Here is a 27774-nt window from a genome sequence, read left to right on the forward strand (position 1 = left end):
ATCCCCCTCTGTGTATAGTGCTCTATCCCCCTCTGTGTATAGTGCTCTATCCCCCTCTGTGTATAGTGCTCTATCCCCCTCTGTGTATAGTGCTCTATTCCACTCTGCGTACAGGGCTATATCCCCCCTGTGTATAGTGCTCTATCTCCCTCTGTGTATAGTGATTTATCCCCCTCTGTGTATAGTGATTTATCCCCCTCTGTGTATAGTGACTTATCCCCCTCTGTGTATAGTGCTCTATCCCCCTCTGTGTATAGTGCTCTATCCCCCTCTGTGTATAGTGCTCTATCCCCCTCTGTGTATAGTGCTCTATCCCCCTCTGTGTATAGTGACTTATCCCACTCTGTGTATAGTGCTCTATCCCCCTCTGTGTATAGTGACTTATCCTACTCTGTGTATAGTGCTCTATCCCCCTCTGTGTAGTGACCTATCCCCCTGTGTGTAGTGCTCTATCCCCCTCTGTGTATAGTGACTTATCCCCCTCTGTGTATAGTGACTTATCCCCCTCTGTGTATAGTGTTCTATCCCCCTCTGTGTATAGTGCTCTATCCCCCTCTGTGTATAGTGCTCTATCCCCCTCTGTGTATAGTGCTCTATCCCCCTCTGTGTATAGTGCTCTATCCCCCTCTGTGTATAGTGACTTATCCCACTCTGTGTATAGTGCTCTATCCCCCTCTGTGTATAGTGACTTATCCCACTCTGTGTATAGTGCTCTATCCCCCTCTGTGTAGTGACCTATCCCCCTGTGTGTAGTGCTCTATCCCCCTCCGTGTACAGTGACCTATCCCCCTGTGTGTAGTGCTCTATCCCCCTCTGTGTATAGTGCTCTATCCCACTCTGCGTACAGGGCTATATCCCCCCTGTGTATAGTGCCATATATCCCCCTGCGTGCACGCAGGACGTGCGGCTGTTCCGGTGAGGCCGCCCTCCCTCTGCGCCTGCCCGGGTCTCCAGCACTTCCTGCTCCTCCCCCCGCGCCGCCCGCTCCCACTACTCCTCTAAACTGAAAACAAAACTTTTCCCTTCCGGAGCCGCTGTGGTTTCCGCCTGTGTTCCCGGTGCTCCCGCCCTCCCCGCCGGTAGTCATGTGCCCGGGCCCCGTGCTGGCCGCATCCCAGTAGCAGGGGGCCCTGTCTGTCACCTCCGGCTGGCACTACACGTGGAGCTGCTGTGCCCCTCTCATGCCCCCCACACACAGGCTCCATGCCACACCGCCCCTCTCCTCCCCATGCCCGGCTACCCATCTCCCATGCGGGCTAGATAAGGGCACTCGGCTGGCCTTCCTCGACTTTGGGTTCGGCGTTTGCTTTGCGGCAGGCGGGCAGCCATGGACGGGCAGCGAGCACAAGGCGCAGCCCCCGGCCATGCTGGGAAGACGGAGGAGGCTGCGATGGACGCCTATCTGAGGAGCCAGGCGCTGTACAGGAAGAAGGTCGCCAAGGACGGCTCGTGCCTGTTCCGGGCTGTGGCTGAGCAGGTACTGCACTCACTACACGGAGGGGGCGCTGTGCGCGGGAGCCTCGGCTGCAGGGGGCACTGTGTGCAGAAGCCTCGCCTGCAGGGGGCACTGTGTGCAGAAGCCTCGCCTGCAGGGGGCAGTGTTTGTTTACAGCTCCCTGCCGTCGCTATGGAGGCAAGTAAACATCCCTGCAGCCTCTGTTCTCGGGTTACCGAGCTGGATGATGGCCACTGGGAAAGAATGGCAGCCATGCCAGACAGAGAACAGCGCGGACCTCATGTGGCATTATGCCCCGCGGCTGCGTCCACCTCCGTGCCCTCGGCAGCCATGGCAATGCGACCCAGAGGTGGAAGCATGGCCGTAGCAGAAGAGCCTCTTCCTGGCCATTCTCGTACGGGCGCATGGTCACCACATATTACAGGCAAATATGCAATCTCCCATGGACTTTACCTCTGCTCACACAGTGCGAGAAATACGGGCGCCAAAAACATGGCAGCATGCCCTATTCTGGTGCGTACATGCCAAGATGGTGAATGGGGATGATCGCCACGCAGCAAGGACGCATGGCAGTGCTCATGTGGGGCGCGCCGCAACGTACGCCTGTGTAAGAGAGGCCACAGGCTCCCTTCAGACTGAACGATGGTCGTCTGAATGTACTGGCGACGCCATCACCCCTGGCGCTCCTGCAGCCTGTTCACACAGGCAGGTTCAGCGCTGATGCGTTCAATGACCATCCTTAGGGCCGCCACATAGCGTGTAAAACTCTCAACGAGAAGTGTTCAAATGGAACGACACGTGAAGGAGCCGGCGGCGGTTTTTATGCCTGGACGACGAGCGAGAAGCGAATGATTTCCAATCCGTCGTTCGCTCGTGTTTAGGGCGAACGGTTATTCTTCACTTTAAGGCCGCCTGCAGACGAGCGGGTCGGATCCGGCAGCGAGAATTCTCGCCGCGCGATCCGACCCGAGAGCCTGCAGGGACGAGCGCGTACTCACCCGTGCCTGGCGGCCCCGCCTCTTTCATGTGCCGGCTGCCGCGCAGACCGGAGCCGGCGGCCAGGTGAGTGCGTGCCCCGCAGAAAATTAGGACATGCCGCGGTTTATTTGCCGCGCGAGATTTCGCGCGGCCAAACCGCGGCCGTCTGCATAGGAGTGCGTATTTTAATGCACTCCTATGCAAACTTTCAGCGGCGGAAATCCCGCGGCGGGATTTCCGCTCGTGTGCAGGCGGCCTAAAGGGGTTGTCTTGCGGCAGCAAGTGGGGTTCAGCACTTCTGTATGGCCATATTAATGCACTTTGTAATATACATCGTGCATTAAATATGAGCCATACAGAAGTTATTCACTTACCTTCCCTGCGCTGGCGTCCCCGTCTCCATGGCTCCGTCTAACTGCAGCGTCTAATCGCCCGATTAGACGCGCTTGCGCAGAAGGGTCTTCTGTAGAGATGAGCGAGCGTACTCGGATAAGCACTACTCGCTCGAGTAATGTGCTTTATCCGAGTATCGCTGTGCTTGGGGCTAAAGATTCGGGTGCCGCTGTGGCTGACAGGTGAGTCGCAGCGGGGAGCAGGGGAGAGCGGGCGGGAGAGAAGGAGAGAAAGATCTCCCCTCCGTTCCTCCCCGCTCTCCCCTGCAGCTCCCCGCTCCGTGCCGGCACCCGAATCTTTAGCTCCGAGCACAGCGATACTCGGATAAAGCCAATTACTCGAGCGAGTAGTGCTTATCCGAGTACGCTCGCTCATCTCTAGTCTTCTGCCTTCGGGTCTGTCCGGCAGCAGCGGCATTCTGGCTCCACCCCCTTGTACGCGTCATCGCGTAGCTCCGCCCCATGACATGTGCCGATTCCAGCCTCCTGATTGGCTGGAATCGGCATATGTGACGGGGCGGAGCTACACGATGACGCGTACAAGGGGGTGGAGCCAGAACGCCGCTGCTGCCGGACAGACCCGAAGGCAGAAGACCCTTCTGCGCAAGCGAGTCTAATCGGGCGATTAGACGCTGCAGTTAGACGGAGCCATGGAGACGGGGACGCCAGCGCAGGGAAGGTAAGTGAATAACTTCTGTATGGCTCATATTTAATGCACGATGTATATTACAAAGTGCATTAATATGGCCATACAGAAGTGTATAGACCCACTTGCTTTCGTGAGACAACCCCTTTAATGCGTCTGAAGAATAGTTTTTTTTTTTTTTTGAACGCTAATCGTTTTGTCTAAACGCTCCTTAAAGGGGTTCTGTCATTTAAAAAAAAAACTGTACTTGTCTATTCCTTTCCCCTCAGTCTACTCCTCGATCCTCTCCTGGCTCCTCCCACGCCCCCCCCCCCCCCACCTCTCCGGTCACCTCACCGCAAGTCGTCCGGATCCCCTTCTTCCTGTTATGTAGCGGCGTCCTGCAGGTCGGTGTAGGATACATCACTAGTGACGTAGTGTCACTGCCTAGCGGGAAGCACTGGATGCTATGCCGGGACTGCGCATGCACGCTGTCTCGCGGTGTTAGTGTATGAACACTTGCATGAGAGAGCACGCATGCGCAGTCTCGGCATTAGCCCGGCATAGGATTCGGCGCTCTCTCCCAGGCTGTGAGTTGTTACGTCACTAGTGACCTGCAGGAAGAAGAATGCCGGGAATGTATGTACCGTCACAGGAAGAAGAGGACCCAATCGACTTGCGGTGAGGTGACCTGGGGGACCGGAGGAGCCAGGAGAAGATCGGGGAGGGTGAAGATCTGGTTAGAAGACTGACGGTGAGGGAATAGGTAAATATCGTTTTTTTACAATGACAGAACCCCTTTAAGCGGTTGCATGTAATCCTTTTATAAAGGGCTTGTACCTGGCAGTATTACAGTCGGTGGCTATATGGCGCCCATATATGGGTCTGTACCGCGCCTCCGTTTGCTCCTATAGTACACGGGCACATTGAGTAATCCATTAGACAGTCACAATACCAAACACAGCTGCTACTAAAAGTACTGCGCTTTGCAATACGGATCAATGTAACCGATGAAAGGGCCGCAAGCATCGGGACCCCTCAAACCACCGGTTGGTGTTTGGTGAAGGGTGAGGGGGGGACGCTAGGATTCAGGCCTTCAGGAATCCAATGTTGACACTCTCTCCAAGCAGAGGCCATCAGTTTTGGAGACCTGGATAACCGCTGTGTAATTCTGTTAGGGTGTATTTACATGGACTATTTTTGGGCAGTTCTGCTTAACCAATCGCCTGTTTTTACCCAATCGGAACAAAAACAAAAATATCACATCGCGCTTCTATGTTAATGCGCGGTTCATGTGAGTGTGATATTTCTGTTTTGACTACTGAAACGACTTGATATTTTACGCACGTGCTGCCATGCAGTGCGTTTTACTTGCAAGATGCATTACAATTACAGGAAAAATCACAGGTTTGCAATTGCGATATTGTCAGTTACTTAGATTAACCCTTTCTAATCCCCTGTCTGACGTCTGTAGACATTATGATTTAAGGCTGTACAGCTCCGATGTTGGAAGACGTCCGTCGGGGTTCTCTTACTGTATATTGCCAGCCTCCCTGCTGTCGGAGGCTATCCAATGTGTCACCTGATGCAGTACTGGCTTTAGCCAGCAGATAGCGCCGTTGTATAACGGCAGAAAAAGAGTAAGCCCCCTAGGAAAACCAAGATAACCAGGATACAAATTGGACTGGAAAGGGTTAATATTGCAGTCACCCATGTAAATCCCCCCCTTATATAACACACTGACAGCAGGCCACGCAGCTCTGAAGTCCCAGTTGGGGGTACATTATTGGCAGAACCTCTCTTTGAAGACTAATGGTCCTTTAGCACAGGCTGATGATTGGTCCTGAATGTTCCTCTGAACGCTCATTGGCCTAACAGTTGGGCCATGTAAAAGGTCCGTAGACTTGTAGAGGAGAGCGTGCGTACAGGATTGTGACAGCTGATGCAAACTGGTGAGGGTAAGCCCAGTGACAGGTGAGTGTCCCGTCTGACTACAGTTCTCCCAACCCGAAGTACCAATATCATAAATTTCTATGATGCTCAGAGTTTGGGTCGGGCCAGGAGGCGCCTCTGCATGGACACACAAATGTGGGCAGAATACGCTCATTTATCATCGGCCCAATTGTAACAGTGCTGGAGGAACCTGGCAGTAATGGGGTCTTAGAACAGAGTCAAGGTAGGAACAGGTGGAATTCTTGCAGAATAATAGCAGGCCAAGGGGTCAGGGCAGGCAGCAGATAGCATGGCCCAGAAACGAGCCAAAGTCAGGAAGGGAAAAGACGGGAAAGTTGGGTACGAACAAGCAACTCGTGCTCATTTCATTTTCCCGGCAGTCGAGATGTGTAAAGGGACCAACGATCACCTGATTGGCTAGTATAAGTGAGCATACAAATGCTTGCTGCTCTTTTATCATAGCTTCGTTCTTGGGATTTTGGTTTGGGAGCAGTGCAATAGCATTAGGCTGGGTTCACCTTGGGTTCCGTCTTGGAGTTCTGTCTGAATCGCCAAACACTGTGTTCCGATGGAACTGTTGCAATCTTTGGGCTTCGTACGACAGTGTTCTTTGTTCTTGGAGGACAGTGTGGTATAGCCCACTGCTATACTGCTTTCCCAACCTAAAAGGAAACCATATTGAATGGAGCCCAAAGTTTACAAGTTGCTTTACTGAAGTGACCAGGTCTGAGTTCAGATACAGTCCTCAGCAATTTAGATGGAACCCACAGATCGAAAGTCTGAGTGTACCGACTAATCCCAGCCTTAGGCTGCTCTCTATAGAAACTCTGTGTTTTTAAACGCCGTGTTTTACGGCACTTACGAACTGTGGCTTTTAAACGCACCCCATCGTTTTCTCGCAATGCGATAGTGCTACAGATCGCATCTATGTGAAGCCCATGCCAATGTAATGGCTGTGATTGGTTCATCGAGTGCTGCAGTAATTGGTTCTCAAGCGCTGTGGCTCAGCCAATCAGAGCCAGCGCTTCCTGAGGCGGGGTTTGTGAAGCCCCTGACCAGGAAGTGCTGACAGAAGACTACAGACAAGTGCTGGAGCTACAGAAGGAGACGTGCAGCAGAGCGGACAGCGCCTCTTAGGTGATGTTTTTGTTTTTTAATGTAGCCACAATGTATTTTCGGGGTTTGTCTTATATTTCACTCTGAGGAATTGATCAACATTTGCCGGATTGCATGAAACCCGGCAGTGATAAAGTAAGGGGAGGCAAAAAATATTGATGATGTAATCTGGCCTTTCTGGTCTTGTTTGCAGGTTTTGCACTCTCAGGCCCGGCATCTGGAGATCCGGCAATCCTGTATAACATATCTGCGGGAAAATCGCGGCCACTTTGAAGCAGTAAGTAAAATGAGAATGTCCGTTTTATCTGTCTGCTTCCCATGACTCCCACTCCTCTTCTGGCATATGTTTGTTGCGCATCGCAGCCTTGAAACCCAACAGAACAGCGTCCTCCAGGCGAGAACCTCAGCGGGATATCTTGTGTGTTACAGAAAATAGTCCCCATAACCTCCCTGTTTGCTTCATATTGAAACATGGTAAATGATTTGATTATGTGAAGGTGCTTTTTGTCATCCTTTTTAAATTGTTGCATTTTGCTTTTCTTTTAGTTTATTGAGGGCTCTTTCGAAGAGTATTTGAAACGTCTGGAAAATCCACAGGTAAACGTGATGCTATGGCACTTATACAGATATGTTTAATAGTGTATAGAACTATATAGTCACAGAACAAGGGAACACTTTATATAAAGGAATACTCGTCACCTGGTTTCCTTCTTCCCTCTACTAAAACTTCTACCAGCCGCAGAGACAATAAGGCCACGTGCAGAATTCGACCCTGTGCCCAGCTGGCATTCCGCGTACCTGCTTTTAGTTCTCTCTTCCTGTACGGCGGATTGTCTGCACAGCGAGCCGTCGGACATGCGCAGCACACGTTTTTTTTTAAAGCTCTGCCTAGCGATGATTCGGAATCTGCAACATTTGCGCAATGTCATTGCCGAAGGGCCTCTGATCAGACGGCGTCCATTGACTTCAATGGAAGTCGTCTGCACAGATTCAGCACAAAAATAGAACTTTTTTTTTTTTCCCTTCTGCAAGCGGAAAATCGCAATTGATTTCTGCTCGTGGACAGGAAAGTTATTTTCAATAGCATGTTTATGGGCAGTATTTGCTGTGGATTCCGAAGGCGGATGCAAATCCGGCTGTGTGCAGGCGGCCTTAATGGAAGATTTCGGATTTCCACTGATGATAGGTTGCGGTCAGCCAGTGTTTCACAGACTGTTTTTGTTGCGGAAGATAATGTGGGTTTAGAGGAGTGGGGTCACATAACAGTTTGCAGGATGCCCTGCTAGAGTAAGTTGAAGGAATGGGAGAAATTGATTGATCAGAACTAGAGATGAGCGAGCGTACTCGCTAAGGGCAAAATACTCGAGCAATAGTGCCTTATGCGAGTCCCTGCCCGCTCGTCTCAAAAGATTTGAGTGCCGGCGGGGAAGAGCGGTGAGTAGCGGGAGAGAGATCCCCCCCCCCCCCCCACCTCACCCCCCCATTCCTCCCCGCCGTCACCCGAATCTTTTGAGACGAGCGGGCAGGTAATTGCAAAACGCAATCCTCACTCAAGTATTTGCCCTTAGCGAGTACACTCGCTCCTCTCTAATCAGAACAAAAAAATAAGATGCACAACCTCTTTGAGAAGGTGGGGTTTGGAGCAATCAGCTGATTGCCCTGATCACATATTGAACACTGAAAAAATAATTTTAAAAAGTATATCCAGAATTGCTATTTTTTTTTTGTTTGCCTCCCAAATACCGCAATTAAAAGCAACCCAAAAGTCACAAGTACGAGAAACGGGTACCAATAAAAACTACAACTCTTCCTGCAAAAACAAGCGTTCACAGAGCTCAGTCTTGTTAACCAATCATGGGTACCATTGAAAAGTTTCACTTGGTTTGTAGTTTTATTGTGAGGATCCTTGTTGATTGAAAGCTTGCTTATTTTGGCCAAAATATCAACAAAGTCCTCATACTATTTTGTTTTGAGCATGCAGACTTCTCTGATAATTCTGGGAAAATTGGAGTTGAATTTGGGCGATAATCCCTGTGAGTAAAGGTACCTTAAGTCAGCGTGTACAGGGACACCCAACTGGTAACACCCAGCTGTCAATTTATTCATAAAATGTCTCGGAGGAGTAACAGAGGAGCAGAACAGAGTTTTGATTATTTCATGAGGAATACCAGTATTTACTAGAATAGACAAGTCAGGAGAGCTGACAGATTCCCTTTAAATGCACATAATCCATTGGAGGTTGCCTAAACTGAACCAATTTGAAGGCTTGGTCACACACTGTATTTCCCCCAGTATGAGCCCCATCATATGCTTGACGTGTCTTCATTCTTGGTCGGATTATATTGGAAGTTTTTTTCTATAATGTGAATTTTTTTCTCCCTGTAGGAATGGGTTGGTCAAGTTGAAATAAGTGCCCTTTCTTTAATGTTCAAGTAAGTAACATCAGTTGTTCTTACATGGGGAGGGAAGGGGAAAGTCAATAAAGATTAAATGTTAAATTAAATGTTATGTTTATATTCCTACCGTGTTTCCCCAATTAATAAATTATATTAATTTTTGCCCCAAAAGAGGCACTAGGTCTTATTTTCGGGGAATGTCTTATACTTACGTAGCAGGCTTGGTCCAGGTAGCTACCGCTGCTCTCCGCAGCTCCGATGTGCTGAGCCGCGGCATTGATTGGCCAATTCATAAATGTCGCCTCCACAACGCGATGGCTACGATGTGGTTCTTTCACCGCTGCTCAGCTAATCAATGCGGCTCTCCATAAACCAATCAAAGCCATCGCATTGGTTAATCAAGCGCTGCGCAACCAATCAGAGCAATCACCTTCTAAAGGTGAGCTTTATGAATCCTGTATCCAGGAACTGATCTTCTGTGGGCGGCTGACGTCAGATTTGACCCTGCGACGCTGCGCACGTCAACGGTAGTTTTTGGCTGGCTTGGGGGGGGGAGGGGAGAGAGAGAGAGTTACTCGAATACAGCTCTCGAATTTTACGGAAAAGCTCGACTTAAATAATGAGGACCCGAGCATTTTGGTGCTCGCTCATCTCTAATTAGTATCTCTTTTAGTGCATGTGTTTAGGTATCATTTCTTATTTTATGTTGCCATCTAAAGTGTTTATCTGTATGTGGATAAAATGTTGTCCCTCCAATTCCTATAAAATTGCACAAAATCAGTAATGCTGACCTTAAAGTTCCCCTGTCGCTCCCATGCAGATACTTCTTGGGTCCCCTGCCAGTATCTGTTCAGTTGGCTCTAGTGATGTTGATACGATATGTATCCACTGCAGCCTATTACCGGCTGCAGCGGTGACATCGGTGGTGGCGCCATGTGGACCCCTGAAGCAGTTGGTTGCAGGGTTCAACGTGCCACATCTTCACTGGAACCTGGTAAACGAATACGGGTGGGACCAGGGAACTAGAGGCATGGGAGCCGCAGAGGATTGGGATTAATCTACGGTGCTGTAATATGTGTTCATAGAGTAAGATATCGAGTTAGACTTCAATTGAAAAGTTTTCTTTTTTTTTTCTTTAGTAAAGATTTTATAATTTATCAAGAACCTAATGCATCTCCTGCTCGTGTCACTGATAATGGCTTTTCTGATAAGGTTAGTTGGATTTTTGTATAGTTTTAGTTATGCACTTGATTCATTGGCTATAGTCAGGTCATATACTGTTGTTGGATGGACAAGCCTGTGTTTGAATTGACCTGGCACTTGTATACTTGCATGATTCCAACGACTCCGTCCTTCTATACTGAAAAGCACCAATATAAAATAATTCTGTATATGCGCATTATAGCGGTTCATCATTGTATATAGTAGTGTAACTTAGCATTTAGAATTACAATGTGTGTTTCTTTTCCTTTCACAAGTCTACATTCATACAGTATACAGATAAATGTAAAGGTGTGACAGGTGGAGTAAGCCAAGACTCCTAGAGGACTGTTACAGGCACATGGGATCACTAATTTCTTGCTGATAATGCACTTTTAGGCCTTGATTCCGGTTTGTAATGCATGGCAGTCATGCTAACATAAGCCCCATTTATCCATAGCCAATTGTCCTTTCAGTTCCCTAGTTTCTGAGTGCACTGTAAAATATTTGGTCGGTGTAAATGTAGAACAATATCAATATTAAGCAAAACTATTGCTGATCATAGACTGGTAGAGTTGGAAGGGACCTCCAGGGTCATCGGGTCCAACCCCCGACTCAGTGCAGGATTCACTAAATCATCCCAGACAGATATTTGTCCGGCCTCTGCTTGAAGACTACAATTGAAGGAGAACTCGCCGCCTCCCGTGGCAACCTGTTCCACTCATTGATCACCCTCACTGTCAGAAAGTTGTTTTCTACTATCTAATCTGTGCTGCTATAGAAAAATATTGTTGGCATATTAGGAAAATGCCTCTTATTGCAACTTGTCCATTTACTCAAGGCCATGGGATCACAAACTTTCCTGTTCCAAGGACCACATTGTTTTATTGAACTACTCCCAAGGGCTGGTTACTATAGAATGTCATTATCTGATTATTATCTCTGATCATAATAAGCATCAAAGGATGGTTATTATCATCTAAGACATTTGTTGCATCGAAGGTGTGTATGTGAATATTGTGGTAGCAGCCTGGCATTTCACAACTGCCGTAAACTGCAGTGTAGGAGGTAGCATGCATAGACAGTCAACTGTAACTAGTACTCCTTTCTGGAGTGCCGGGTGGACCTGTAGATGGCTACATTAGTATTTGCCCATTTTTGTGCTGTGTGCTATTCCTCTTTTCTCTGACATGTGAGTAGCCAAACGGACAAAAACATTTTTGCGTCCATGTAGTTAGGGCCCCATAGAAGGGCGTTGTGGGCTGCATGTGGACCCCAGGTTGCAGATTATGCACTGCTGCTCTAGGCCTTGCTGTGTAGCTTGCAGCTGTCTTGGAAGCCTTTGCTATGCAGCAAGGAAGGTGTCCACCTAGTGGTGAGAAGTTGTCTCCGCACTAGACTCTGGCTGCTCGGTAAGAGATTTTGAAAGCACTAAGAAAGGCAACGCCTTTGAGGTGTCATATAAAAACGTTTAGGCTCAGTTCACATGGAGCAGAATTGCTGCAGAATTTCCGTGCAGACTTTTCACAAGGAAATTCTGTCTGTAATCTTAAGGCCGAGACTAAGCAGCAAAGTGGATGAGATTTGCAAAAATCTTGTCCACGTTTTGTGGAAAATGACATGCCGTGCGGAATTCAAAGCCACAGCATGTCAATTGTATCGCCGTTTCTGCTGCGGGCTCTCTCCTCTCTATGCGGAGAGAAGGCAGCAGCGGAATAATCTGCTTTTAAAACCCGCGGCAAATGTCTCAACTTCAGCCGCAGGAATCTTGTGCAATTTCCGTGTGGTCCCGTTGTGGACTTTCCGCGAGATTCCAGCCTTAAAAACATTTTAAAAGAATTTGTAATACTGTAATAATCTGCTAAATATTCCATGTGTGTTCTGTTTTAGATAATGCTTTGTTTTTCTAATGGAAATCATTATGACATCATATACCCTGCGACTTTTGCTGAGAGTGCCGCCATGTGCCAATGTAAGTAAGGAAATGTAAATGGGTCATATGGAACTTTTAAGAGTTGTTCACTCTGGACAATCCCTACTTGCTAGAAGGGTTCCTTGACAATAAGCTGATCAGGGTCCACCTGCTGGGTCCTTAAGCAATCAGCTGTAATGTGTGTGCAATCCTGGCAGTAAATGTTCAATTTCTCTGAAGCAACAGCACAGGTGAATTTGGGCATTACAAAGCAACCTTTTAAATCTGGTAATTGTTTAACCCATTTCTATCTCATGATGTATATTTACACCATGCTCTATAGCAATGATGGCAAACCTGTTAGAGACCAAGTGCCCAAACTGCAACCCAAAACCCACTTCATTGCAAAGTGCAAACATGTCGGGGCGGGGCTTATCACGCCGTATGATTTTTACCTCCGTCTTTCTAAAAAAAGACAGGGCCGCTTCAAAATAGACAGCGTGCAGATTTTGACTGCTTTTTATATGTGGAAATGCTGCAGAATAGCCTCAGTGGAGATTTCTGTGGAAAATTCTGCAGCATTTCCGCATCCAAAACGCAGTCAAAAATTTTTGAAGCAGTCCTGCTCATTTCCGCAATATGTAAACATGCCCCAGCGATAATAGTGGCCCCCCTTTCACCGCCCCACAGCGGCCCCAGCGGTAATAGTGACACCCCACAGCAGCCCCAGTGGTAATAGTGACACCCCACAGCGGCCCCCACTACTAGTAGGGACGACCCACATACCCCCTCTTTGTTGTGGAAGCTCCCCTTCTCTTCTGCTCGGTGATGATCCCCGGTGTGCACTGTGACATCAGTGTGCTGCCAGACGCCTCCTCCCCTGCTCTTGCAGTACCAAGTAGGAGACATCAGGGGAGGGGGAGGATGATCCCGGCTGGACACTGGCGTCACAGTGTGGCCGGGATCAGCGCGGCTATGCAGCGCAGTGAGATGATACCGACAGGGGAGCCGCAGCCCCTGCCGGTATTCACGAACGTGGTGAGCGGCTGATGGCATTGCGTGTCAGCAGGGAGAGCTCTGCGTGCTGCAGGTTTGCCACCACCACTCTATAGTAATGGTACCAAGCTCAGGAGCTGACTGTAAAACACAGCTGGGCTCCCACTGTATCTGCTTCCAATTTTGGTCATTTAAACACTTACATGCTGTGGGTCAATAGCAACCCTGGAAACTAACAATCACTTGCAGGTTTGCCATGAAAGGAATCCTATTGGGCTCTGCCAGACTCTAATAGGTGGTCCATCAGTAGAATACTGGAAGGTAGGTGTTTTATGTAAGAGTATGTTCACAGTGGTATATATTGGCTATTTACCACAATGTATAGGAAAGCATAGTCTAAAGTACGCCAACATATATCACCCTGATGTAGGCCAAAAGGACAATCTTAGTCCTCCGTATGGTGAGTGGAGTCCTATGGCTATATTCCGAGTATGCACTGGCAGCTTTCAGAGAGCATATCCATAATATGTCCACCAAAACTTGGCCTTATCCTGTTCTGTCATTTTTAAAAAGAATTTGTGAGCTCAAACATGCTGTCCAGACTGCGAGTAGTATGTTATTGAGCAGGAGGGGCTGAGCAGATTGTATACAGTTTTATGGGGAAAGATTCAGTAGAACTTGTATTTTATTCATTTATATCTCTGCTCATCCTGAGCGGAACAGTCCAATGGGCGGAGCTATCAGTGATTGGCACCTACCTCTGTATGTACAGTCATACACAGCTGTCAGTGATAGGACCGCCCATTGGACTGTTTACACGCGACCCAATGACTGAATGGCGAGCGAGAACATTCGTGATTCTCTCATCATTCAGTTTATGTTGCTTGAACATTTTTCTGAATTGTTCTGTCTAAACAGGGCATTAGTTTAACTTATCTACAGTAAAGACCCTTTCACACCGAGATCGTCTTTTGAGCGAGAATCGTTGCGTGTAAATGTGCCCATCTTTCACTTTTTTGCCAAAGGATGATTTTCAGTTTGGCATGAAAACCACTGTTCCGCAGAAGAGCTGATGATGAGAAGGACCACACGCTGTGTTCTGTCTCGGGAGTGCTGATTACATTGTCTCAGCTGTGAGTCCCGTGGCAGAACAAAGGGAATATTCAGAGAACAGACCACCCGCTGTTACAGCTCCTGGCGTCTCACACGCTACTAATGGGCATTAGTACCAATTAGTAGTTTATGCAAAATGATCACTCAAAAGCCATCTTTCGAGTGATCATCTTTGTGTGTAAATGCACCGTACGTTTTTAGACAGTTAGAGATCAATTTTCCCTTCAGCACCTAACCTGAGATACTATTGTTTTCATTCCTTTTCAGCTGTGATTTATGAGTTGCTCTATGAAAAGGTATTTGGGCTTTGTGTTACCAAACATGTGTCAAAAGCAGAATCCTTTGATACTAGATCCGAAGAAGAGGTTCTCATCAGTGACGCTTCAGGATCTGATGTGGAGAATGAAGTTTCTGGGTGAGGACACGATATTGCCCTGTTTTTATAAAAGAACAATATATAAATCAATTACTTTGCAAATATCAACGTTTCTCATGTACTAGAGGAGCTAGAATAAAGGCATATCAAGTTACTCCTAGGGGGCTAGGAGCTCCCACTATATAGCAGGAAACCCTGTTGGCTGCAGCAGCTGACTGACTCTGGGTGCTGTACAGTTGGAGCTATTTGTTTAAATGAAGCCTGTCATCACCTGTGAGCACCATAAACTAAATAATGGTTCTCATAGGACCGGTCCCGAGAAGTCTGGGAATGTGACTTGCATACTTACCCAGCTACCCTTTCCCTTGCTGTCACCCATGTGAATTGGCATGTGGACAGTGCAGCGGACTAATCTCTGCAGGCTGTGCATGCATGCATTGTAATCTATAGGTGTATGTGCACACAGCATGCATAGAGGAGTCCGCTGCACTGCCTGTTGACTTCAGCGGGGGACTGCTTTGGAACAGGGAGTTGAGCAAGTATGCAAAGCACCTCCTCCTCAGGACCTGCACTGTGAGCCCCATAACTTAGCTTATAGGTAATGACAGGTTTTCTTTAACCCTTTATGGGATGTCCTTTAGATGCCCAGATTTTTTTAACCCCTTCCCAACCATCCTATGAGCATTAGCAGGTTGGTCTTTTTGCCTCTAACCCGTTAATACGTATGCTGTATTTGGTTCTTTGCAGGATAGAGCGAACAGCCCAATTCCCATAGTGTGATGGGGAACTGAAATCATCAGCTTCCTGTCACAGAGCCTCGAGCACAGCGCTCATATTGAGTGCTGTGTTCTGAATGCAAAAACATTCAGATGGTTGTTGGGGAATCCTATTATGTCAGTAATGACATCACAGGGATTCCCTCTGCAGACGGGTTGGAGGCATGCAGAGAAGACCCGATCTGCATGTATGTGAATACAGCTCACTGGTGATTGGCCTTAGGCCTCCGATCACGGCAGCCCATACCATCATGAAGAGGTAATTGCGGAGGGCCAATGACGTGACAGAGGAAGCTGCGGCCCTGCTTACATACTATGGTCAACATTGACTGTGGAATATAAGGGATCAATGGCCAGATTGGAGTTCTGTTTGGTCCTGGCCATCGGTCACAGCTGCGGTCCGCAGTGATCATTCGGGCACAATTTTGGCACAACTACCATAACCTACTGTTAGGTTAAATTGTGTGAATGGCATCGTACCATGATGTAATAGTACATCACAGAGTGGGAAGGGATTATTGACCTGAGGCATATCTCAGTAAGACTGAACCTACACTTCAAGTTGGTTTTGTAGTTGAAGGTATACGGAGTTGAGTTGACCACCACAGTGAATCTGGAGGTAATTGTATGTATTTTCTCTTGCAGAGATAATCCGAATTTTGCGGATATGAATGGGTTTAAATCTCACAAGGATGGCAAGGTATGTTATGGGTGATATCACGGTTGTTGATTAGCAAATCGCTTCAATTCAGTGTCATTTAAGTAGGCCAAAAACATGAGCGGGGGCTACAGAAGTAATAGCGTTCTCTCAATCACTCGTTTCCATAGCCTCCATTCTTCTCAACTCATCATTCACACTTTTATGGCTTATCAAAATGATACGTGTCAAAGTAAAACAAGTAGCTGGGAAAACCCTTTCAGAACAGGCTTCGGTGCCCCCACATATACAGATACTTGGGTTATTGCTTTCTGTCTTGGAATGATTTTCCATTGACTCTTTGCTATTCGCTTGGAAACCTAGAAAACAAATCTGAGACGTTTCATCACAACTCGTCAAGGACCTTGATGACTTATGTTCATAATTTACAGTCAATTATCCCTTGTAAAGCTACACATCTATGTATTTAGAGTCTGGCAGGAAACCGGAGTACCCAGAGAAAACCCGCCCAAACACCGTGAGAACGGACAAACAGGATGACATATGCTAGAATCAATTTATTCACTCATGTTTTTTTTTATTTCTACAGCTTCCCCAAAGGAAGTCTGGACCATCTTCTGTCCCCTCATCTGTTCTTCGGTCACTTAATCCAGGAATGTATAGAAATGTGGAGTATGAGGTTTGGATGAAGTCACTAAGAGGTAAAAATATAGGGGAAAAAAACAAGCCACCAAAAGAAACCAAAGTATGTGTGTGCTGGAGTTACTCATTCTGCCGTCACCACTTATAGCATAAGTGCTGGGCTTTATAACTCCACACAAATGAATGGGCAAATCACATGTAGAAACGGTGATCTTGTGTTCTTTGCGAACCTATTGTCTCCAGAGTAAAACAAAAAAGGGAATAAACAAATATAGTAAAATATTTTTGAAAAATGAGAAACCGTAAAACTGTGAAAAAGTATTTCCCCTCCCGCCAAAATAGCACACACCTCTGTGAACGCCATGTCCCAGTATTAAAAACACAGCGTAACACCAACAATATTTGTTTGGGTGTGTAAGTAAAACTCTAGGTTCACATCATGTTTACTGCATATGTTTAGGGTGTACGCTGGGGATGCTCCATCTGGTCAGTATACGTTGGTGTACCGCAAAACGGACAAGGTATGGAATAGCGTAGTAGACTATGCTACTCTGTAAAAAGATAACCAGTTAAAAAAAAGTAAAAATATAAATTATTTTCGTATTGTGATCTGATATGTATGAATAGAGGCCATAAATGTGATAAGAACAGATCCTTTAGCCCCATTTACACACAACGATTATCGCTAAATATTTGTGCAAACAGTGGCACTTGAGCGATAATTGTTTACTCTTCGGCTGAACGATTATTTTAAGGTTCGCTTAAAGCCATCGTTCAGCTAGAGAGAAGATAACACAGACCGCACTCTGTGTGCTCCACGGGCTGTCAGAGATTACATTGCATTCAGTGGACAGCCTGAGCGAGAACAAAGGGGCTGATTGCAGAGCTTAGCCCACCTGCTGAGTTCAGCCAGCAGCTCCCAGAGGCTCATTTACATGCAAATGAAGCTGATAAAGTGCTAAAGGACATTAGTGTCCATTAGCACTTTATGCAGAATGATTGCTAAAGTTTCAATCTTTTGAAAGATTGTCTTTGCGTGTGAATGAGCCTTTACTCATGTTAGAATGTATGCTATCAATAATACTCTCGGCCACCAATGTTTACATGTTCTACCGCAATCTCTTTTGCTCTTGTACCTGCACTAAAAATAAAATTATTCTGTGGAGTATCACCAATTTTACAAATTCATCTAAAACTCAGGGACTGGATACATGTAGAACTTGGGTAACTAAATTATGTTAGATAACGTGGACCTTTTTTTATCTCCTTACTGACATTGCAAAATAAGACCTATGAAATAGGATACCTGCTGTAGTTTTACATAAGAGAACCCTTGGGTCTCACAAAGGAAACGAAAAGGGACTAAGAAATTAAAAGTCAAGTTGGCCTTTACATATGCTTCTCTATAGTGCTTACTATATATGTATCTTATTTTAGATCAGCAGAAGCTTGACTTCTCCATCGCTGCTGGAATGCAGTACTCTGTTGGAGACAAATGTCAGGTAAAGTAGTTTTTACTAACTGCGGTATTCTTTTCTGATTACAAAATCTGCTTTATTAAATGATTTCACTCCTGCGTTAGGGCATGCCGTCAGAATTCCTTCTCCGTTTTATCTTTGAATAGAAAAACTGAATTAAATGGAACAAAAGCAAATTGACAGCAATTGTTTTTGTTTTGTTTTTTTTTTTTTAAACCCATTGCAAGCAATGGGGGAAATAGACGGAAACGTATGTTCTGTTTTTTTGCAGCAGAAAAACTGAATTAAGGCCTCATGTCCACGGAGAAAATCAGGCCCGCCGCGGACTCTTCATACAGAATCCGCAGCGGGTCTCTCCTTTCCCGTGGACATGAGCCCTAAAAAGAATTACTTACCTGTCCGGACGCTGTGGATCTTCCCTCTGTCGCGGACGGATCTTCTTTCTTCAGCCCAGCGGATGTGCTTGGCACACTGGAAGCGTGCCGTGCACTGTATTTTTTATTTTTTTTTAACTCCTGCTCTCCCGCGCCGGAGAGCAGAAATTCAGCTGCCTGTGTGCCGCGGGACAGGACACCTTCCATAGACTTCAATAGAAGCCTGCAGGAGCCGTCCCCGCGGGAAACCCGCACTAAAATGGAGCATGCTGCGGGTGTTTTCCCGCACACGCAATCCGCGCCTCAAGGGATAATGACATCCGCAGGTATTTAAATACCTGCAGGTGTCCAATGCATCCCTAAGGGGCGCGGATCACACGTGCGGGACACCCGCTGCGGATCTGTTCCCGTGGACATGAGGCCTAAAGTTTCATTTTTTTTTTCCCCCCATTGCTTTCAGTGGGGTTTAAAAAAAAAACAACAAAAAACTGGCTGCTTGTGCATGACGGATGTCGCTCTTGTGCTCCATGCCGTGGTACAGGAGTGTATCTAATTCATGCTAGAGAAAGTACTTGAGGAGTTCTCAGGGCTGCCAGTTGTCGAGTACAGACTGAGTAGTAGTATATTACTCCTACACAACCAGCATTCTGTTACAAACTGTGGATATCTGCTCTACTGCATTCAACTTGTCCCAGTTTACTGTGCAGCTGCATCTAATGTATACTAAGGGTAAAATCGTACGCAGCGGACGGGTTGCAGAACGGACAATCAATTCCTAACCTCTGAACGTGGTGATTTCTGCAGCATGAACATGCGTTACTGAAAAACCACTAAAATTAATGGGGCAATAGCTGAAATTTCTGCACTGAATCTTCTGTGTCTGACAAGACCCCAACAGTCATTTTGAGGGGCTGTAAGCTGCTGGAATGTGTGAAATTGGGTTTAAAAAGATGTCTTTATTTCACACTGCCGGAGATTTACAATTACGGTTTTAAAACTAGACCAGACAAGCAGAAGATGTGCCAAATGTATCACATAGGCGTGTGCTGTGTTACAGATTTGGTGCATCTTGCAAAACCGATTTTGGAAACTTTTTCTTCCTATTGGCAGTCTGCAAAATGTAAGAATTCCCAGGGAAATAAAGTGCTGCCAGAGGAAGCTGAAAGTGTCTTGTGTTCCTTGATGGAATCGGTGTCATGATTGCTAATGTTACTCCATTCTCACAGGAAAAAAAAACTGGCTGCTGTCAACTTGCTATTGTTACATTTAATTTAGTTTTTCTGTTCCATTTAATTCCATTTTTCTGTTCCAAAAACGGAACAGACGGAATAGTGACAGAATGTCCTACGTAGGTGTAAATAGATCCAAATCTAAATGAGATGTGGGCCTTTTTTTCCTTCTTACATCTTTTTATCTGAAGAACATGGTGTAACACAGCTGAACATGCTGATCTGTTCATAATGAAGTAGCTGTATTGCTATCTCTTACTTATGAGGGTGCTTGCTGCAGTTGGTCAGGTACAAGCTGCGGTTGATCTGCTGTAACCACATGCGGTTCACCATTAAGTGCCAGGCGGAATTCTCATTTCATTTGGGAAGTCCAGATGCTTTCCAGGATTTAGCAGTGATTGGCATGCACTTGCAGTAGATCAAGCACAGCGTGTAACAAGCACCCTTAAGGGATTTCACAAGAGGCTTATTCACTGTGGAATTAAAAGTTCAGATTTATTGTAGGATTTAAATATTTAATTTTGTATCCTTTTCCAATTGTTAAGATTTTTCCTTGCAAGCAGTGAATTGTCCTCTGTGTATACTCCTGGTATATGAAAATGTGTCCTGTCATATGATAGACACACAGGTGCTCAGCTGGTTACAGGTTATGCAACGGTAACAAACACTGCAATTGTTTGAGCAGGATATGTCGTCATCCTCTGGAAATTAAGGCTGGAAATTCCTATTCGTTGAGAGTTTGAAAACATTGAGGCATCTATACCCAGTTGTTTAACTCTTCTTCATACAATAACTAAGCAATGAGTACTAAAACCAGAATGCCTCGAATACCTTATACGGGGTTGTCTGGGACTTTTGCTATTGATGAGCTATCCTCAGGTCCTCACTAGTTGGTTAGCGGGAGTCTGCTGCTCTGTATCCCTATCAATTAGCTGATCACCGGGTTGGTGTGGACAGCGCTAGGAGCAGATTGCGCTGTCAAAATTACAGCGGCCCAGTTTAGTGCCACAGGCACCGCTCCCATTAAATGCAATGGGAGCTGTGCCTGCAGTAGCAAACTGGACAGCTGCAATACGATCAACACTGATGATGGGCCCGCCGATCAGTGATCAGCAGGGATACGAAGTGATGGACCCATGTGATCAAATATTAACCTATCCTGAGGATAATTCATCAATAGTAAAAGTCCCAGGCAACCCTTTTTTTTGACATTCCCACTTCTACTATTCTACATTCCTAACTGCTGATCTTTGTACTAAGTACATACAGTACTGCCTCCTAGCATTTTATATCTTAAGTTTCAATGGTTCTTCTCACATTCGGTGTATATTTTGACCAAATTTTAACATTTTTAGGAATCCGTTTTCTCCTCAATGATCTATAAGTACACTGTACTCATGGCAATTATTGATTTTAGGTCCGCTTGGAGCCAGCCGGAATGTTTTATAACGCGCACATCCAGGAAGTTGGTGCAGATAATGGACCGGCTGTTGTCTTTGTGGAGGAACTGGGAAAAAAGTACGTATGTTTCTGGAGCCATTTTCTAATGCTCCTTTTAGACTGAACAAGAACTGCTTGATGATCGTTTGCACAAGCGAGCTGATGACATCATCACCACCTCTTTTGCGCTTGTGCAGCCTGTTCAGACATGCAGATTCATTGAGAATCGCTTACTTCTCATTTAGTGTTTCCCATTCCTATGGGAAACACAGAACAAGCGCTGTTTAAGCCTTTAAGGACCAAGTACAGTAAATTTACGGCGCTTGGTCCTGGGCTTTAATCCTGGCCAATAATAAAAATACAGCATGGAATCAAAGTCCCTGCTTCTGCAATCAAGCAAAAGCAGTTCAGGTTGTCAACTGTTAGCCACGGCTCAGAACTTGAAGGAGAAGTGGTTTTTAACCTCTTCTGCCTTTTCCTTTCCCTAGTACATAAATGTACACTTAAGGTACAAAACAGCCTGGTCCTTAAGGGGTTAAAGGGAATGACGAATGAGCCAACAGTGATTTTTAGTCCTGAAGAAACGACGAATGAGAAGCACACGATTCTCGATAATCATTCAATCTAAATGCACCTTAAGACCGCTCCCATATTATACTGGTAATTTAAAGGGGTAGTTTCTTTATGGCCAAGGTAAGCGGACTGGTCATACCTGTATAGGATTCAACATGGCACAAGACAATGTGGGCAGAAGTAGCTTAAACTTAAAACGACAAAAGCAGCTGTAGTTGATATTGTTTCTAGTTTTCTATAGGTTAGTGTGATTGGTTATGCAATTATACGTGAACCTAAAAATGTTTTGACAGCTTTTCTCTAATTACTTGCTTCCTAACTTTCTTGTTCTGTAGACATGTTGTACAGTTGAAGAATCTTAAGCCAGTCACCTTAAACACTGGTTCAGATGGTTGGAACACTGTTGCAGGAAAAAAGATAAAGAAGACCTCTGCAAGTGGCACGAGTAGCCATATAGGTAAGTCTTTCATGGTTTTGTGCATTTAGATGATGGGAAGGGCTTGTGGTTACTCTTCCAATGGTTATTTTATCTTCCTAATCCTTAGAAAAAGATTACAGAGGGCAAAAGAATTATAAGTCTCTAAAAGCGCAGCCTCCACCCTCTCGACTGCAACAGACTTCCACAAGCAAGCAGCATGGGATGTCTTCAGATCAAGCTACCCCAATCGAGAATAAGGGAAGGAGCAGGACTCCTCCAAAAGTGCCTGGAAGGTAATCTACAAAGATTGGATTTCTTGTTAGGAATATGATGAAAATTAAATACTAAGAGTGTTCATACCAATACTATCTTGGCTCCTGGGACCTCCTTGGGAGGTTGGACACTCGCAGGAATCATGACACTGACGCCAATGGAGCATGCCTATGATGGTCGCGATGGAGGTGGCAGTGCTCCCTCTGGTTGGCTAGAACTCCCTCTAGCCCAGCCAACTCCTCTAATTGAGGTCCCATCTTGTAGGCCCATACAGGCTGCAATGAGAGGTGGGATTTCCTGGAACTTCCTCCCCTTCGTTCTACAATGCTATAATTTTATGGCTCTAGGATCCTCTTTTCTCCTCACAGCAGCTCTTCAAGAAGGGGTACATAACAGCTTAGATCGTGCTGTAGCCTCCTACCCTAATTACTTCCGGGGCTCAGTTCCCTCTTGCCTTTGTCTATTTTGAGGCCAGGCACCCAATATTAGTGATTCCTTCACTCAGTATCTGTTGATCATGCTCACCGATCCTTCAGTTTGAGTGGGCAAGCTTCCCCTTTTCACAGCTTCTCAACATCCAGAGTAGCCTAGCCATACTTTTTTTTTTGGATGATGCACATGTCCTCCTTCGGATACAGGTGCACCTGTCCTTAAATTGGTGGAGAAGCTTCTACGAGTATACTTTCTCATCCCCATAGGAGAAGTAATTGTTGTACATTGAGACTGTGCTTAACTTGAGTCCAGGTCTGGGCAAGCATGTATCACCTCATTACTCCCTTCCATAGGAGGAGTAATTGTAGTATCTCTAAGAAAGTACTACTTTGCAGCCGCCAGAAGGCTTGTCGCTTACTTGTACCTATTGGTAACAATAGACTGCCCACATCGCCTTTCTTTTTCCCACTCCTTGGGTACTGCTCTACAACTTCCCAAGGTCTTACTGTGTCCCACCAACGACACAGAGGAGAATACAGGATGTTTGTTACTAAAATCCATTTCTCGTCCCGTTCGTTGGGGGACACGGCACCCACTCAGTTGTTTGTTTGCTAGCAGCAATGGTGTTTTCTCGAAAAAAAGGGATCCCCAGTCTGGCCTGTTTTTTACATAGAACTGTTTGGTTTTGGTTATGGTCTGTATTAATCGACTTCATGTGTTTCATTTTTTCCCTCTCCTACTGCTTCCGTACAAACTGATTTAACTTGGTGCCTGCAGGAGGAGTATAGTTGGTAGGAGGGACTAACTCGTTCTTTGCGTAGTGTCTGCCCCCTAGTGACATCAGCTATACCCAAGGTCTTGTGTCCACCAATGAACTTGGTGAGAAAGGGATTTTATAGTAACAAAAATCCTTTTATGACTTAAGATGAAATCTGGCTGTACATGACTTCTTTTGCACGCTTATTACAGGAAGCTTGAGCAAGGTGAGGAACCCAGTTATTCCAAACGAGAGATTATTCACTTTGGTTTAACCCCTGAGGAGCGTCGAGAGAAACAAGTGATTGAGGAATCCAAGTCTTTGTATGAAATGCAGAACAGAGATACCGATGCATTTCCAGCCCTCTCTGTAAGTTATGTTTCTTATTGCATTCTTAATAAAACTCTGATTCATTGATCTAAAATCAAATGATCTAACATAGGTTTTATGGCTTTTGTTTATATTATGTCCATGGGCGGGTATAAGCTGTGACCATTTCCCACCCCCTTGCAAAATGACCTCTGCTGCGGTCACAGAGCAAGCCTCGAACAATATCCTATACAAGTCAATGGGTCAGCTTCTATCCATTGTGTGAATGGCCCATGAGGCTGCTGTAAAAGATTAAATGCAGCTGGGGCAAGATGGCCGCATTGTAAAAAACCTTTTTTTGTGATATGTTCCCTTTTAAATATATCATATATTTCCACCTGTTATTTTTTGTTTAAGGCTCCAACTACTGATGCTTCCACACAAAGTTCTGATACTTTACCCTTGAAGAAGCTCCCAGCTCTAACTAATGAAAAAAGCACTCGGAGGAAGTCTGAATCAGAAGATCAGAAGAACAAAGGTTGGCATACTATTCATTTATTTGGGTTATTTTCTCTAAGGTATTTACTATAGACTTTATATGATGGATGTCCTACACTAAGGGCTAATGCCCATGGCTGGATTTCTGCCGTCTTATACCGATACCTAATAGGTCAATGTTCATGCTGCGGAATTCCGCAGCATGATAGATCTAATTGACGCGGAAAAACGCATGGCCGGCTTTCATTGTAGTTATTAGAAGCCGGCCGTCACGCAATACTTCCGCTGTGAGCACAGCAGAAGTATCCCATGATTATGTGCCCCCGCCGTCCGCGTCATCCCCCACTGCCGGCGCGTCGTGTGCTGTACTGCGCATGCCTGCCCTCTCTCCCTCTTCTCCCCCCCCCCCCCTTCCCCGCTGCAACCCCCCACTCACTCACGGCGCCCCCCGAATCTTTTCGCCCGAGTACGGAAGTACTCGAAAATCGTGGTACTCGGGCGAAAAAGGGGCGTGGCAGAGTACGCTTGCTCATCTCTAATGCTTATGTAACAGTATCACTATTGAGGCTAATAGATATGGTACACCTGACCAATTTACTTGTGACCTGACCCTCACCTGTATTCAAGGATTACTCAGATGAATTAGAACAGGTATAAACATGGGTAGGCTTTCAAAGAATATACTACTCACAATGCATAGTTTGGTCATCTGCGGCCCTTAGTTTTAAAGTCCAAATACGAAAACATCCATGCAAATAGTCTCTTAGACAGTAGAGACTGTTACATGCTGAGATCACACTTGCCATCTGGAAAATCCAACATCCGGCAATGTTTCGGGGAGCTCCAGTCCCTTCAAGAGCTACTGTCAGTACTTGCACTGCAAGAACACTGAATCTCTAGTTAATAAAAAAGGGGGTCTTTCAAACTCTGTAGACATGTCCAGCAGGCCCTCCCTAACTTTTCGTAAAAGATTTTCAGTCTGTTCCTGTCTTGAATTATTGGTCAGGCTAAGTGCTGTCTCTACAGAGGCCTATAAAATGATGCTATTCAGTTTGCAAAGAGGTAGTAGTAATGCTGTGGATATTACTTAAAGATGTTGAATTGTAAGCCTCTCTGAGTTAGGGTACCGATGAAAGGCAACAGTTTCTCATTAGAGCCATCTTTTTCTCCTGGTCGTCAGTCAATAGATGTGATTCAGCAATGACCAACTATACTAAAGAGGAGAAATGTGGTTGCTTAATATTTACATGTTATGAGGTGGAGAGAGATGTAATTGGCAGCTCTGTCTAACCAATGAAGCAGAAGAAGTAGCAAACGTACAGTATCTAAGTCTACTAAAAATCTGCTCTTCTTTATGAATCTAAAAAAGGCGAGATACGATCACTGGTCAGAGATGAATCCAGATTATGTTTTAGAATGGCTTAATATTTGAATATATTTACATGTCTCTTTACAGTACTAACAGTTATTTTGCTATTTTTTTTTTTAATTTTTTTTGTGAAGCCTCCAAACTGGCACAGCCTCCAAAAGTGACTGAGGAGAAATTAAGTGAGAAATTAATTGAGGTGAGTACTTAATTCACCAACTTTTTTTTTTCCTTTAGACTGGTTCTGGTTTCTCGATCACTGTATACATAGTGTTGCTTACTGTATTCCTGGTCCTGATCACCTGCTTACCATGAGTGTGCAAGAGCTACTGCAGATCAGCTCTTCATGTGGCAGTGCTGTCTAACCATACAAATACGGATAAATCTCCAGTTATAGAAACAGTGGTGGAAAATCTTAAATGGTCCCAGCGCTTTCAGACAACTTGTGTTACTATGACTACATCTCAAACGAAACCTGTTGCCAGGCTCGCTGCTGCCCAAGTGACGGACACTGTGAACCCAGGACAAGTATGCACATTGTGCCTGTGTATGTTGTATTCCGAAACGCTATGGCATTTCAGAATGAACATACTTTAGAGTTTGACTGGAAAGGAGCTCCGAGTCACGGAAGACAGGCCACACAGGACTCTTGGCCTGCATCTTGTAGGCTGACTGCTCCTCTCCCTGTACACAGAAGGGAAAGAGCTTTAAGTCTACATGATAGGTTTGTGTTTAGGGTCAGAGCTGTCACTCTAGATACAATGTGGGTGCAGAGAGGGAATCGTAGTACCCACTCCTGTGACTAGGAGCTCTGTTCTAAGCCACACTTCGAGGTATATTTGCTCTGAAATGCCGCGGTATTTCAGAATGATACCTGCAATGCATACCTGTCCTAGATTCTTGCTGTCTGTGGTTTAGGCAGCATGAATGTGGTGACAGGTTCCCTTTTTAATACTGAAAAATCCTTCTATAGTGCTGACCGCTAGGAGCCTTACTTCCTTCTACTTTATTGTCCACTGCCTGTGGTCAAGGGAAGTTAGTCTCAACTGACTGAGATGCTAATACGGAGCATGCAAAGCATGTGTGTGTATGGGACTGGTTGGAAGGGTTCTCATTAGAGATGAGCGAACATGCTCTTCTGAGCTTGATGCTCGTTCGAGTATTAGCACACTCGATGGTGCTCGTTACTCGAGCGAGCACCATGCTGAGTTCGAAAAAATGTTTTGCTTCTGGCTGTGGGCAATTCTTGGGTGGCATGTAACCACACTTCTGCTTTTCAGATATGAAAGACTACCACGTGAATCGCTCTACACACTTTGGCAAAGTTTTTACAGGGTTCAAACTTTTGCATCTGCTGATGCCTGTCTCAGTCAGCGCATTTTTCAGATGGCAGTAGAACTAACCGCATGATTTTTCCACCCTTGGGGACTGCTCTAGAACATTCCATGGTCTTCAGCTGTGTTCCCCCAATGACATGGGCGAGAAAATTAGATTTTTGTACTTGCCTTAATCTTTTATATCTTGTTCATTGGAGGACCCAGCACCTGACTAGTTTGTTTCTAAGAGCTTTCCAATATCTCCCTCCTCTGTTGGAGTGTTCTCCCTGCAGTTGCACATGGATTTTCCACTTTGTTACAATTTAATTTAGAAATGTTTTTACTTTTGTTTTCCCTTTCCATATCCTTTTCTGCTGCGCCTACTGCTTGTACACAAACTGATTTAGTTTGGTGCCTGCAGGAGGGGCAAAGCTGGTTAGAGGAGCTAACACTTTTTTGTTTGGTGTCTGTCTCCCAGTGGCAGTAGCTATACCTACGGTATTCAGCGCTGTGCCGCAGTGAACGAGACAAGAAAGCGATTTTACGATGAGTACAAAAATCTTATGTCGGTTATTCAGGCATAGTGAACCTCCAAGAATTGCCAAATTGATGTGTTTAGGTAATAGATAAAAGGAACGTCGCGACCCCAGTAGGAAAATAATATAATAAAGTCCTCATTGGGAAAGATTTCTAATGTGCATAGAACCTCAAAAACAGACTTT

At 45.6% G+C, this 27774-nt stretch overlaps 1 protein-coding gene and 1 non-coding gene across 2 annotated transcripts in view; both read left to right on the plus strand.

The window, feature by feature from the left end:
* Positions 1-986: 986 nt before the first annotated feature.
* Positions 987-27774, plus strand: part of OTUD4 (OTU deubiquitinase 4) — a 36289-nt gene continuing 9501 nt past the window's right edge. The window contains exons 1-16 of the mRNA XM_066573683.1: positions 987-1477; positions 6714-6797; positions 7067-7117; positions 8906-8952; positions 10056-10128; positions 12007-12088; positions 14405-14552; positions 15935-15989; positions 16537-16648; positions 18027-18091; positions 21088-21188; positions 22019-22140; positions 22229-22394; positions 23776-23932; positions 24290-24410; positions 25874-25935. Coding sequence (XP_066429780.1) covers positions 1328-1477; positions 6714-6797; positions 7067-7117; positions 8906-8952; positions 10056-10128; positions 12007-12088; positions 14405-14552; positions 15935-15989; positions 16537-16648; positions 18027-18091; positions 21088-21188; positions 22019-22140; positions 22229-22394; positions 23776-23932; positions 24290-24410; positions 25874-25935 — 1596 coding nt within the window. The 5' untranslated portion in view covers positions 987-1327. The remainder of the gene's footprint in view (positions 1478-6713; positions 6798-7066; positions 7118-8905; positions 8953-10055; positions 10129-12006; positions 12089-14404; positions 14553-15934; positions 15990-16536; positions 16649-18026; positions 18092-21087; positions 21189-22018; positions 22141-22228; positions 22395-23775; positions 23933-24289; positions 24411-25873; positions 25936-27774) is intronic.
* On the plus strand, positions 18940-19080 carry LOC136573701 (small nucleolar RNA U109). Its single transcript, XR_010785923.1, has one exon. It is a non-coding gene; the product is annotated as a small nucleolar RNA U109 (small nucleolar RNA).

The sequence above is a fragment of the Eleutherodactylus coqui genome, chromosome 7, assembly GCF_035609145.1.
Source record: "Eleutherodactylus coqui strain aEleCoq1 chromosome 7, aEleCoq1.hap1, whole genome shotgun sequence".
Taxonomy (NCBI): domain Eukaryota; kingdom Metazoa; phylum Chordata; class Amphibia; order Anura; family Eleutherodactylidae; genus Eleutherodactylus; species Eleutherodactylus coqui.